The 13,852-nt window shown below is 41.6% G+C and overlaps 1 protein-coding gene across 1 annotated transcript in view; it reads left to right on the top strand.

Annotated features, from left to right (window-relative positions):
• Positions 1-13,852, top strand: part of STARD9 (StAR related lipid transfer domain containing 9) — a 103,564-nt gene that overhangs the window by 49,418 nt on the left and 40,294 nt on the right. Inside the window, 2 exon segments of the mRNA XM_040968442.1 lie at positions 8,435-8,504; positions 10,115-10,187. Coding sequence (XP_040824376.1) covers positions 8,435-8,504; positions 10,115-10,187 — 143 coding nt within the window.

Genomic DNA, 13,852 nt, shown 5'->3' on the forward strand with positions numbered 1-13,852 from the left:
TTGCTTCCAGCCAGTAGAGTTTCCACTGAGAAGTCTGATGTTGATCTAATTGATCTCCCTTTATGTGACTTGAGTCTTTCCATTCATTGTCTTTAGCATTCTTTACTTGTCTTTCTAACATTTGACAATTTGTCTTTTGACAGGGGCTCTTTTCATTCTTAGTGCCTCAAACTGGATCCTATTGTGACATGTTAAAACTGAAGCAGGATAGCATTGACTAAATTAGGTGTTTCGACCAACAGAAATAAACAAAATATGGTAACAGAAGATAACCCATTGAATACATTGCAAGCTTGATGAGGTGCTTTCTGTGATCACACCTATGGTCACCCTCCTCGTTCCACCCTTCTGCCAGGACTCCCCTCGGCTTGGGCAGTTCTTCACCCTGTTCTGACTCTGCCCTACTGGGTTTACCTTCTGCCAGGACCCCCCTCTGCTTGGGCAGCTCTTCACCCTGTTCTGACTCTGCCCTACTGGGTTTACCTATGTGGATGCCCTGTTCATCTGTCTCAAGCTCAGAACCCCCTACAGTGGGTCACCCTGACATGGTTGCCTGCCTTAGTGTGCCCAACCTAATGACTTTAGGACTAAATTGTTCAGGAAAGTGGAAAGAAAATAATCTTTAGTTTGAAGAACAACTGAAGTTTTACAAGTATTTTTCTATATTACGGATTTTTTTTGTCCTTTATCTTACTAATAAGGTGAGATATGCTGATTTCTGGATGTTACATTATTTTTAATATTGGTTACATAGTTGAGAGGGATGTGTGTGGGTTTCCTATTAGGGTGGTAAGGTTCAAGCTTGGAGAAAAGTGAGTAGGACAAATGTTTCAATTTTTTTTTTTCTCCTGTGTTGGCAGAGAGGGAAAGGGAAGAAGCCACTCCTTGCTGCAAGTTGTATCAGCACCTGGAGTTGGAGGACACTCGTTTGATGATGCCTTAGAGACATCATCATGTGGGGAGGAGTGTTCTGACAGTGTTACTTGAATGCTTTTGATAGTTCTCAAGCATTGTTTGCTTCATTGCTCCAGGGTTGAGAAAATCTTTCCAATGTCTACTGGCTGACCAAGTCTACCTTAGTGCATCCGCGGGTTCAGGAACATGCTACAGAGCTTGGCAAGGATGGTGGTCCAACCTGTTCTGCATTCCATCCTCTGCTGTGGCACTCGACATCCTCTGCTGGTCTAGATGAGCTGACTGTCATGTCCTCTGTGTGCATCTGGACAGCTGTCCACTACACAGGCATTAGCAACTGAGGAGGCCCAGTCCTGACACCTTCCAATGTTTTTTATTGTTTTTTATTTTCCCTGTGGCTGGGGTGTCCCTTAAGAAACTGCCTGGGTGACCTCAGTCTTGACTCTAGTGTACTCCAGCCAGTGCAGGGTCAGATTAATTTTGTTGCCTGCACCAGCCAAGATATTACATTATTCTTGTAATGCTAGGATAGATTCAACTTGGTTGTGATATGTTCTTATTTTTATATATTGCTGGATGTGGATTTCTAATATTTTATTTGGGGCTTTGGCACTTACGAAGGAACTTGAGAAAGTTTGTGGAATTGAAAATTTATTTTAGTGCAAAAGTTTTTTAGTTTAATTTGCTTTTAATGCTCATCTGCTTCCTTTTCATAGTCTTCAGTCTTCTTCCTCTGCCCCTCCTTTCCCTTCCATTTTTATACTTCCTTCTCTATTTTTCTTTTCTCCTTTGTCAGCTTATATATATATAAACGTATGTTTCCTTAAATGAGGTGAGAAGTGAATCTCTTTTTCTATGAAAAAAATTTTTTAATGTATTTGAAAGGTAGACATACAGAAAGGGGAAGGGAATGGGAGAGAGCTTTCTGTCTGCTGTTTTACTCCACAAGTGGGTGCAGTGGCAGGACTATGCCATATGGATGCAAGAAGCTTCTTCAGGAGTTTCTTCCAGATCTTTCATATGAGTTCAGGGGCTCAGACTTGGGCCAAAGACTGAGCTGCTTTCCCAGGCACAGTAGCTGGGAGCTGAATCTAAAATGAAGAAGCTGAAAGGAACTTGAGCCAGCTCCTATATGACATGCCAGCGTCACAGGCGGTGGCTTAACTCACTACTCCACAACGAACCCTGAAAGATTGTCTTTAAAGATCTATCTATCTATCTAAAAGGTGGAATAACAGATGAGGAAGAAGAGAGAAAAACCTTTCTTCCATCCACTGGGTGCACTTTCCAGATTCTTATGACAACCAGCACTGGGCTGGGCTGGGCTAAAGGTCCAGTCTGCTGTGTGGGAAGCAGGCACACAGTTATTTGAGCCACCAGTGGAACTTTCCAGGGGCTGCATTAACATGAAGTTGGAGTCAGAATTAGAGGAGATGAGCCCCAAGCCCAGGCACACTAATAACTGTCAGGATGCCTGCTGCATCCCGTATCAATGTGGCTGGTTCGAGTTCCAGCTCTGCACCTGATTCTAGCTTCCTGCTAGTATGCACCTGGGAGACAGCTGATGATACCTCAGACACTTGGGTCCCTGGAGCCAGTGTGGGAAACTAGCTTCTAGCTTCAGCCGGGACCAGCCCCTGACTGTTGAAGGCATTTGAGGAATGAGCCAGCAGATATGACAGATCTTTATTTTTCCAACTCTCTCTGCCTTTCCAATAAAAAATAAATTTTAATTAAGATAAACATGGTAATTTGATTTAGTCAATTTTTATAAATCTTCCATGAGTGCTTGAAAATGTTTGTAGTTTTTACAAGGAAGTTATTTATTATCATTTATCATATTTGCTTCATGTGTCCAAATCTGTAACACCATTTTTTTTTTTGCTGTTTTTCCTTCACTGTATTTTCTCCTTTTAATTCTGTCAAGTTTTGTTTTATGTTTTGAAGCTTCATTATTATTTTTTATAGAATTAAAATGGTTAAATCTTCCCCATGAATTGGCTACTTTTATTATTGTGAAGGAGGTTTCTTCAAAAACTTTATAGAAAATAGAATTAAAATATAATTATCTAGATCTTCAAAACTTAATGTAAAGTGTATATTATAACCTAAACTGGATAGATTTTGAAATTTCTTTAAAATTTTATTATTATTTTACTTGAAAGTATTACAAAGAGAGAGAAAGAGAGAGTAGGGGACAGAGAAAGAAATCTTTCATTTGCTGATTCACTGCACATGGGTGCAGGTGCCCAAGGCTTTGGGCTATTCTATACTGCTTTCTGAGGCCACAAGCAGGGAGCTGGATTGGAAGTGGAGCAACTGGGACACAAACCCGCGTCCATATGGGATACCAGAGCCACAGCTGGAGGATTAGCTTGCTAATACACTACTCTGGCTCCGTATCTTAAAACTTTTTTTAAAAATTCATTTTTTAATTTTAAAGTCAGATCCACAGAGAGAAGGAAAGACACAGATAAAGATCCTCTGTCCACTGATTCATTCTCCAAATAGCCAAAATGACCAGAAGTGAGCAGATTCAAAGCCAGGAGACCGGAGTCAGGAGCCTCTTCCATGTCTCCCATGTGGGTGCAGGGTTCCAAGACTTTGAGCTGTCCTCAACTGCTTTCCCAGGCTACAAGCAGGGAACTGGATGGGAAGCAGGGCTGTTGTGATTAGACCCAGTGCCCATATGGGATCCCAGTGGATGCAAGGTGAAGACCTCAGCACTAGGCTACCATGCCAGATCCTAAAAACTTTTTTTACACAAAGAAATTACCTTTTAATTTCATTTGCCTCAGATTTTTTTTAAAGATTTATTTTTATTATTTTTTTTATTGGAAAGGCAGATATACAGAGAGGAAGATCTTCTGTCCAATGATTCACTCCCCAAGTGAGTGCAACGGGCCGATACTATGCCGATCTGAAGCCAGGAGCCTCTTCTGGGTCTCCCACGTGGGTGCAGGTTCCCAAAGCTTTGGGCTGTCCTCGACTGCCTTCCCGGGCCACAGGCAGGGAGCTGGAAGGGAAGCGGGGCTGCCGGGATTAGAACCGGTGCCCATATGGGATCCCGGGCGTGCAAGGCAAGGACCTTTTAACCATTTGTGCCACCGTGCCGGGCCCTCAGATTTTTTTTAATACCCCTACTTTTAATAATGTTTTTGCCAATCCATTTTAAGATTTTTTATTTCTGTTTGGTTTTCAACACTATCTCATATCTAGGGGTAAATTTGTTTTTTTTTTCCTCCCAAGTCATGCTGAACTCATCAACCCTGTGATTTTGTATCTTTTTATCTGTTTTATAAAGTCAATAGCCAGGGCCAGTGTAGTGTTCTGCAAGTCAGTAATCTTGTATGGGCATTGGTTCTAGTCCTGTCTGCTCTACTTCCTATCCAGCCCCTTGCTAATGACCTGGGAAAGCGAGGGAGGATGTCTCAAGTCCTTGGATCCCTGCAACCATGTGGCAGACCTGGGAGAAACTCCTGGATTCTTGCTTTGGATAATTTCATCTCTAGCTGTTGCAGCCATTGGAGAGTGAACTAGCAGATGGATGATTCTCTCTCTCTCTCTCTCTCTCTCTCTCTCCCCTCTATGTAAGTTAGTCTTCCAAATAAAAATAAATATTTTTCAAAGAAAGTGAATAGTCATTGCAGTTTCTAATACTGATTTCATTACATTCACTCTTCTGTCTTTGGAATTCCAGTTACAGATTTTTAGACCATTTCCTTGAATTCTGTAACTTTTACTCTACGAGGTTCCTGTACACGTGAGTGATCCAGAATCATTCAGTTCAATTTAAGGTTTGAGGATATTCAGAGCAGAGCTGAAGTCCCATCAAAAGCTTGTTTCATTCAAACTCCACTTACTCTTGCACTGTAGCTATGTGAGTTTCCAACCCAAAGAAATAGGGTTGGAGCCAGTACATTGGCTCAGCTGACTAATCTTCCACCTTGCAAATACCAGCATTCCACGTGGGTGCCAGTTCATGTCCTAGCTACTCCGCTTCCCATCCAGTGTCCTGTGATGGTCTGGGAAAGCAGTGGAGGATGGCCCAAAGTCTTGGGACCCTGTGCCCACATGGGGACCTAGAAGCAGCTCATGGCTTTGGATTGGCTCAGCTATAGCCTTTGCACCCATTTGGGAGTGAACCAGCAGATGGATGATCTTTCTGTCTCTCCTGCTCTCTGTAAATCTGCCTTTCCAATAAAAATAAATAAATCTTGGCGGGGGGCGGGTGGTGAAGTTCCAAAGGACTTATTCTGGGTAGGCTCAGGACTAAAATCTTTGGCTTCTCATCCTTGGAACTATGCTGAGAAAGCTGCTTCCCACCAAGATCTGGTGAATTCTCAGTGTTTGGCGGTTGTGGGCCTTTTCTCTTTGGGCCTTTGTGTTTTCCCAACATGTGGCCTGGACAGTTTTGCTACCTGGTTATGTCCTTCTGCCTTTAAGCAGATATCTTTCTTGTTTTTCCTAGTTTGCTTGCTTTTAAAAAAGTAGTGTTTAAGCAAATGGTTGGTCTGTATTATCTCATTTGCTATAATCAAAAGTGGAAGTCTCCATCCTTGGTTAAATTTGTATAACTCTTTATGGAGAATTTTTGAAATGCCACAAATAGACTGTATAAGGAATCTTCAAGTATCTGTCATCCAGTCACAATAATAGTTAAGACTTGGCTGATGCTGTATATATACATTCTTTTTTTCTTCAACTTATTTATCTTTCAGGGATAATTTTATTTATACTTTAGTTAAGGGTTTAATGAATCCAGCAAAAAAGAGTTCAAATAAAAAATAAAAAGACTTCTTGTCCACTTTGCCTCATCCTATAATACTTTGAGGCAAACTCCAGATTTTAGGTCATCTACAGATAATTCTTTTAAAAGTTTTATTTATTTTCATTGGAAAGTCAAATTTTTTTGTTTTTGTTTAAAGATTTATTTATTCATTGGAAACTCAGAGATACAGAGAGGAAGAGAGACAGAGAGGCAGATCTTCCGTCCGATGATTCATTCCCCAAGTGAGCACAACAGCCAATGCTATGCCAATCCAAAGCCAGGATCCAGGAACTTCTTCCAGGTCTCCCACACGGGTGCAGGGTCCCAAGGTTTTGGGCCGTCCTCAACTGCTTTCTCAGGCCAGAAGCAGGGAGCTGGATGGGAAGTGGAGCTGCCAGGATTAGAACTGGCGCCCATATGGGATCCCGGGCTCGTTCAAGGCGAGGACTTAAGCTGCTAGGCCACGCTGCCGGGCATGGAAAGTCAGATTTACAGAGAGAAGGAGATACAGAAAGATCGCCCATCTGCTGGTTCACTCCCCAAGTATCCGCAATGGGCAGAGTTGAGTTGATGCACAGCTAGGAGCCAGGAGCTTCTTCCCAGTCTCCCACGCAGGTCTAAGTTCCCAAGGCTTTGGGCCATTTTGTACCACTTTTCCAGACCACAAACAGGGAATGGATGGAAAGTAAAGCAGCTGGGATATGAACTGGCACTCATATGGGATCCTGGCACGTGCAAGGTGAAGACTTTAGTGTCTAGGACTACCACACTGGGTCCTGTGTTGTTATTTTAAAGAATATTTTTTAAAAAATGTGTGAAGTTTTCGTAAAAACATTCAGGGGGCCAGTATTGTGGCTTAGCAAGCTAATCCTTTACTTGTAACACCAGGATTCCACATGGGTTGCATATGGGCACTGGTTCGAGTCCCGTCTGTTCCACTTCCAATCCAGCCCCTGCTATTGGCCTGGGAAAGCAGTGGAGGATGGTCCAGGGCTTTGGGCCACTGCACCTACATGGGAGACCTAGATGAGGGTGAGCTCATCTCTGACTGTTGCAGCTGCTTGCATCCTAGTAATTAACCAGTTGAGCCATTGTACCAACTCTACTTCTTCCCCCTGAAAATTTATTTTTTTTATCTGAAAGGCAGAGCTACACACAGAGAGTGGATAGAAACAGTTCTGTCTACTGGTTTACTCCCTAAATGGCTGCAGTGGCAGGAGCTGGGCTAATGTGAAGCCAGGAGCCAGGAGCTTTTTCTATGTCTTCCTTGTGGATGGAAGGGGCCCAAAGGCTTGGGTCCTTCTTCATTGCTTTTCCAGACTTTAGCAGGGAACTATACTGGAAGTGCAGTAGGAAGACTCTAGACTGGAACTGGTGCCCCTGGAGGATGCACGTGGGAGTGGTGGTGGGGTGGGGCTTCCCTTGCTGTGCCTCAGTGCCCTGTCCTGTCTGGCACAGTTGTGAAAACCCTTTGTGATATGAACAATAGCCAGCAGTAAATATTTGCTTTCCTGCCTTTAATGTTTTCTTCTTCGCTGCATCCAAGACCTGCTTGTGGTGTGGTGGATAAATTCATGTGTCACTTCTTGCATGTGCCATATTCTGATCCCTCCTCTGATCTCCCTTTTCCTCTGACACATGGCTGTTTTTATCACTTCTCCATTATAAGCTGTGGCAGGATAGGGGACAGATGTACTATATATATATATATATTTTAAGATTTTAAAATTTTATTGGAAAGGCAGATGTACAAAGAGGAGGAGAGACAGAGAGAAAGATCTTCCATCTGATGATTTACTCCCCAGGTGGCTGCAACGGCCAGAGCTATGCCGATCCAAAGCCAGGATCCAGGAACTTCTTTCCAGATCTCCCACACAGGTGTAGGATCCTAAGGCTTTAGGCTGTCCTCGACTGCTTTTCCCAGCCCACAGGCAGAGAGCTGGATGGGAAGTGGAGCTGCCGGGGTTAGAACCGGCGCCCATATGGGATCCCGGAACGTTCAAGGCGAGGACCTTAACAATTATGCTAGCAGGCCCAGCAGCATGGCCTAGCAGCTAAAATCCTCACCTTGAATGCGCTGGGATCCCATATGGGCGCCGATTCCAATCCCGGCAGCTCCTCTTCCCATCCAGTTCCCTGCTTGTGGCCTGGGAAAGCAGTAGAGGACAGCCCAAAGCCTTGAGACCCCGCACCTGGAAGAAATTCCTGGATCCTGGCTTTGGATTGGCATAGCATTGGCTGTTGTGCTCACTTGGGGAATGAATCATCGGACGGAAGATCTTCCTCTCTGTCTCTCCTCCTTTCTGTATATCTGGCTTTCCAATAAATAAATAAATCTTAATATGCTATTGTGCCGGGGCCAACACAGTATATTTTAGATGTCATCTTGTAGGATAATATCACCTGCTTTGCCCAGGAGTTTAAAGGGTCAAATGAGGTAATATGTGAGAATATTTATTATAGCTGTATGGCAAATTGTAAAAAATTGTTCCCAGTGTAGATGTATGAATTCTGGACAGTATCCCAATGTCTCTGTGAGGGCAGAGACCTACGTGTCTAGAGTCATCACCATACTCAGTAATGGGCTTCCAATGAATATTTGCTGGTTGAATTTATTGTCTGAATGAATTTAACCAAGTTCTTTCATTTTTGTCTATCAAATGATATGAAATAGGAATGATGAAGTCCTGAAGAGTAGGTCTAAACTAAATGTATTTAATTTCTTCTTCCCATCTCATAAATCTATAGGCTTATCTCAACATCTGGTTACCAGCTATAAGCAAGTAATCCAACTCTTGGAGGAGGGAATAGCAAACAGGTAACATGTTTACATTTTCCTATCCTTGTTTAAACCCGGTTTTCATATCCGTGTTCTATTCCTCTTTGGAATATGTGACACTTCACATTGTCTGCAATATCCTACCTCTACCACTAGGAGGCCCTTCTCAGAGGAGTGGGCCGGTGCTTTTCTCTCTGTTGAAGAAGTGGGATTTATTCTGGATATAATAATACTGAGAGTAAAAGCCAGAGAATTATACTATCCTTGTACTTTTTCTTAAAGTACGTTTTCTGCTGTTTTAGTTAAAGAAACAAAATTTGCTTGCATTGTCCTCCGTTCACCAGATTCAAAAACAAGTATTGCATAACCTGCTTTAGAAAATCAATTTTTCTTCTAGCTATGTGTATTTTTAAGATTTATTTATTTTTATTGTAGATATAGATATAAATATAGATGTATAGAGAGGAAGAGAGACAGAAATATCTTACATTTGATGATTCACTCTGCAAGTGGCCGCAACAGCCGGTGCTGCGCCTGTCTGGAGCCAGAAGCTCTTCCGGGTTTCCCACGTGGGTGCAGGGTCCCAAGGCTCTGGGCCGTCCTCGACTGCTTTCCCAGGCCACAAGCAGGGAGTTGGAAGGGAAGTGTTGCATCTGGAATTAGAACAGGCGCCCATGTGGGATCTCGGTGCATTCAAGGCGAAGACTTTAGCCACTAAGCTTCATGCCCTAGCTATGATTATTTTTTGGATTAACCCTCAAAATATTGTTTTGAACTTCAATGAATATATGCTCTAAATTCTCCTAAATGCCATTTTAAATTATGATAATGTCTCATATTTTTAGTTACCCTGAAATACTCAGTGTTACTAACAGATCCCTGGGGGTGGTGAGAGCTTTTTTTATTTCTGGAAGAAAAAGAAAGTGGTCTGGAATCTTCTGTGTACCCTATTAATAGCAGTCCCAAGCAACTGAACATAAAAAAATAAATTTAACATTTTTCTCCTGGGATATCATCATGATGTCCTAGGTGCACTTGCTCCATCTTTTCCTTTTCATCCTTAAATTACAAGACTGGACTTTGAATTTCGACCCTGTTTTTCAATTCTCCAGTTACAATGACAGAAGTCACTGAGATGGTCTTAAATGGAAGAGTGATTGGTTCAGATTTAGGTAAAGCGAACACTCTCCTGCCTTTTACAATGACACTGGAATGGCTTTCTAAAGAAAACCGTGAATTCCCTGTGGCTCAGACAAGCCATTAATGGGATTTAAGATCCCATCCCAGATGCCTGGCATTCTGAGAGCAATGTTCTGTGTTGAATCATGATTTTCTCTCAGAATTCTTTCAAGGCTCTTTACCTTCATTTGCGGGTCTGTGTTGGGCTGTTTTCCAGGTGGCTTAACACTCTGGTATCCCCCCTGTTTACTGTGATTTAAAAACTGCTTCAATTTGCTTTAGTGAGAGACTACTTCCTAGGGTGCTGCTCTTGCCTTCTTTGTACTTTTCTGTTCATTGTGCCTGATCAAATATGAAATATTTTGTGATTGTCATATATGAAATCTGTAGCTAGCATGTCTTGTTTGCGTTGGATCCTTGAGGACACAGCATTCATAAACAATCCTTTTGTTGTCTTCCTTTGTGTACAGAATCACAGCAGCTACGCACATTCATGAGGCCAGCAGCAGGTCCCATGCCATCTTCACCATCCACTACACACAGGTGGGTTTCATTCTCTCCTTGTCCCTTTTACCACTTTCTCAAATTCCTTCCTGCTCTTCTACTTATATGTTCTCTGTTATGATCTAATATTATCAAGAGGATGTGCACACAAATCTATTAAGCTTGCTTTGAGAAATGGTAGAAGCAATGCAAAAAATGATCAACATTCTAGTTATGTTGTACTTTTAAATTTTGAATCACTTTCACTTCTGTGTGATCAATTATGGGCATTTTTTAATGAAAATTAAGGTTGAAATTCACATTAAAAGAAGAAAGTAGAAAATTCATTTTCATTTTGATGGAGAAAGGAGTTTGACAAATGCTGTCCCACAAAGCAGCTATGAAGGTGGGCAAAACCTTCATTTTGAAACTACGCTCAGTGGCAGTTGCCTTGAATTGCTGCCATCTGTACATGCATCTCCAGCTATTTGAGTAGTTTCTATCAGGAAGGAAAGGATAGAAAAATCAGCAACTCAGCTGCTGCCACTACTAAAGAGTTCTACTTGATTTAAATCAGTGTCAATTAAAGCAGTGACCTTAATGGAGAAAGGAATAGGGAGATCCAGTGCCTGAACAAGCCACAAACTTGCAGATGATGTACAGGTTTAAAAGGGGATTCAGGGATGTAATACAACCATAATGGCCTTGACAAGATCCGCACATATCCTGGATACTGGGATATGTGTACATACAAAGCAGACACTAATTGGTTCCAATCCACGTAAAGCACCCATCAGAATGTGCCTATCTTTCAGAGATGAGGCATAAGAAGATGCTATTGCTAGTGAATGCTGGGATAAACCTCAAAAGCTTGATTCTCTAATGCATTTCCTTGCCCACACAGACTCATCAACAAAGAATGGAAATCTTACTGGGTCAAGGTGCTTAATTATGCCTTCTGACTCATCTTTGGTTATACATTAAATACGCAAACACAGGGCAGCCTCTAGGACGCTAAGCTTAAAACTAAAAACAACTAAAGAAAAACTGTAAAAGGACTTCTTCAGCTGCATATTGTGGGATAATGTAGACTTACTACTTTTTATCTACACAAGTTACTGAACAAACAGTGAAAACCACTACCACATTCAATAGGAAAAATCAGAATTCCAAGTTAATATATTATGTTCGTTAAATGTCTTACTATTCAATCAAAAATTATTAGACATACAAAACCAAATGAGAGAGCATGTGATCCGTTTGTAAGGGGGAAAAAGTATGTGAAAATTGACTTTGAGTGTCTCAGATATTGGATTAAACTCAGATTTCAGTGAAGACAATCTATGTAAAAAAAAAACAAGCCAGAGAAACCATGTTGAAAGAATTAAAAAGGCACCATTATTGTAGTACGGAGAATTAAGTTGCTGCCTGTTACACCAGCATCTCTTCTGGATGCCAGTTCAGGTCCTCATTGCTCCACTTGCAGTCCTGCTCCCTACTAAAACACTTGGGAAAGTAGCAGAAGATGAACCACACACGTGTTTGTGCCCCTGCATTCACATGGGAGACCTGGGTGGAGTTCCAGGCTTCTGGCTTCAGCTTGGCCCAGCCCTGGCCACTGTGGGCATTTGGTAACAAACCCAGTGGATAGAGTATTGCTCTCTCACTCACACTTTTTCTTTCTCTCTGTGTAACTCTGTGTTTCAATGAAATAAGTAAAGCCTGATCACAATAACTCCATAGAGAGAATCTTTAAGAAAGGAAGTCTTAAAGCAAAAATTCTAGAATTGAGATTAAGGTAACTGAAATGAAAAATCGTTGGTGGGTCTGTTAATATATTTGAGATGGCAGAATTAGTTAACTTGGAAGACAAACCCATTGAAAATATCTGGTTTGCCAACCCAGCAATTGCAACCACCAGCTGAATGGGGACCAGAGAAGATCTCCCCAAGAAGCCGTTAAACTTATCTGGACAATGAGATGCTGGACTCTGTGCTTGGTATATGCTTGCATTGAAGGAATCTCAACTGAATTTGAACTGTGGTTACGCAACAAGGTGGAGGAATCCACCATGGGGGAAGGGTTAGGGGAGGGGCAGGGGGAATCCCAGTACCTATAAAACTGTGTCACATAATACAATGTAATTAATAATAATTTTTTAAAAAGAAAGGCAAAAAAAAATAAAGCAAAAATAAACAGATGTAATTAAAAAAAAAGTGTTAGGCCTCTACCTTTCACGTCTTTTTATTTAGCCATCATTTTGTGATGTCCTGAATAGTCTGAATAGTCTGTTAGTTTAAAATGTTTTTCCATCTCTATGTGCTTTACTTTTTTTTTTCCATAGGAATCTTGTTCAATGGCCTGATGTTGTGGTCTAGTGTGTAAAGCTTCTATTTGTGATGCCAGCATCCCATATCAAAGTGCCAGTTCAAGTCCTGATTACATTGTTTTTCATTTAGCACCTTGCTAGTGTATTTAGAAAGATGATACTTGGGACTCTGATACTAATGTGGAATTTTCTGATTGTTGGTTTCAACTTGTTGCAGGCCTGGGCTTTTAGGGCATTTGTGAAGTAAACCAATTAATAAAAGATCTTTTTCTTTCTGTGTCAAAAAAAAAAATAAAAAGAAAATATCTGGTTTGCAAAAGAGACGATGAAAATATTAAAAGTGAATAGAGCTACACAAATGTGGAAACAGCATCAACATATGTGTAGTGGGAATCCCAGAAAGACAAAAGAGGATATAAAAAATAGAAAAGTAATGTCCAGAGTTTTCCCAAGTTTGTTGAAAATTATTAATCTATAGATAAGAAGTTCAAGGATTCCAATAAGAAGTTCAAGGATTCCAATTAAACAAGGACCTCTCCATTTACACAAATTATACTTAAGACTCATCATATACAGGAGGACAGTTACATTATTAAATACTAGTTTCTCAGTAGGTACAGTTAGCTACAGAAGACAGAATTCTGAAAGAAAATGAAACTGTTAAGGAATTTTATATGCAACAAAACTAGATTTTTAAAATATATATTTATTTATTTGAAAGGCAAAGTTGGAGAGAAGGAAAGAGACAGAAAGAACTGGCTTACTTCTCAGATGGCCACCATCTCAGCAGTGAACCAAGCCAAAGACGGAAACCATGAGCTCCCTCGGAGTCTCCCATTTGGGTAGCAAGGGCTCAAGTACTCTGGTCATCTTCTGCCTCAGCAGAAGTTGAGTCAGAAGTGGAATGCCCAAGACTTGAGCCTGCTACTGCGATATTGGACACTGACGCTGCAAGTGGTGGCTTAAACTACTGTACCACATCAATAGCCCCAAAATTGTCTTTCAGAAGTAAAGATAAAATCAGAACATTTCCAGATTGAAAGAAAAAAAAAAAGTGGAGAGGGCCCGGCGCAGTGGCGCAAGTGGTTAAAGGTCCTCGCCTTGCACGCCCAGGATCCCATATGGGCGCCGGTTCTAATCCCGGCAGCCCCGCTTCCCTTCCAGCTCCCTGCCTGTGGCCTGGGAAAGCAGTCGAGGACGGCCCAAAGCTTTGGGAACCTGCACCCGCGTGGGAGACCCGGAAGAGGCTCCTGGCTTCGGATCGGCATAGTATCGGCCCATTGCACTCACTTGGGGAGTGAATCATGGGACGGAAGATCTTCCTCTCTGTCTCTCCTCTTTGTATATCCGCCTTTCCAATGAAAAAATAATAAAAATAAATCTTTAAAAAAATTTA

The sequence above is a fragment of the Ochotona curzoniae genome, unplaced genomic scaffold (genome assembly GCF_017591425.1).
Source record: "Ochotona curzoniae isolate NIBS_2020 unplaced genomic scaffold, NIBS_Ocur_1.0 scaffold_4701, whole genome shotgun sequence".
NCBI lineage: Eukaryota > Metazoa > Chordata > Mammalia > Lagomorpha > Ochotonidae > Ochotona > Ochotona curzoniae.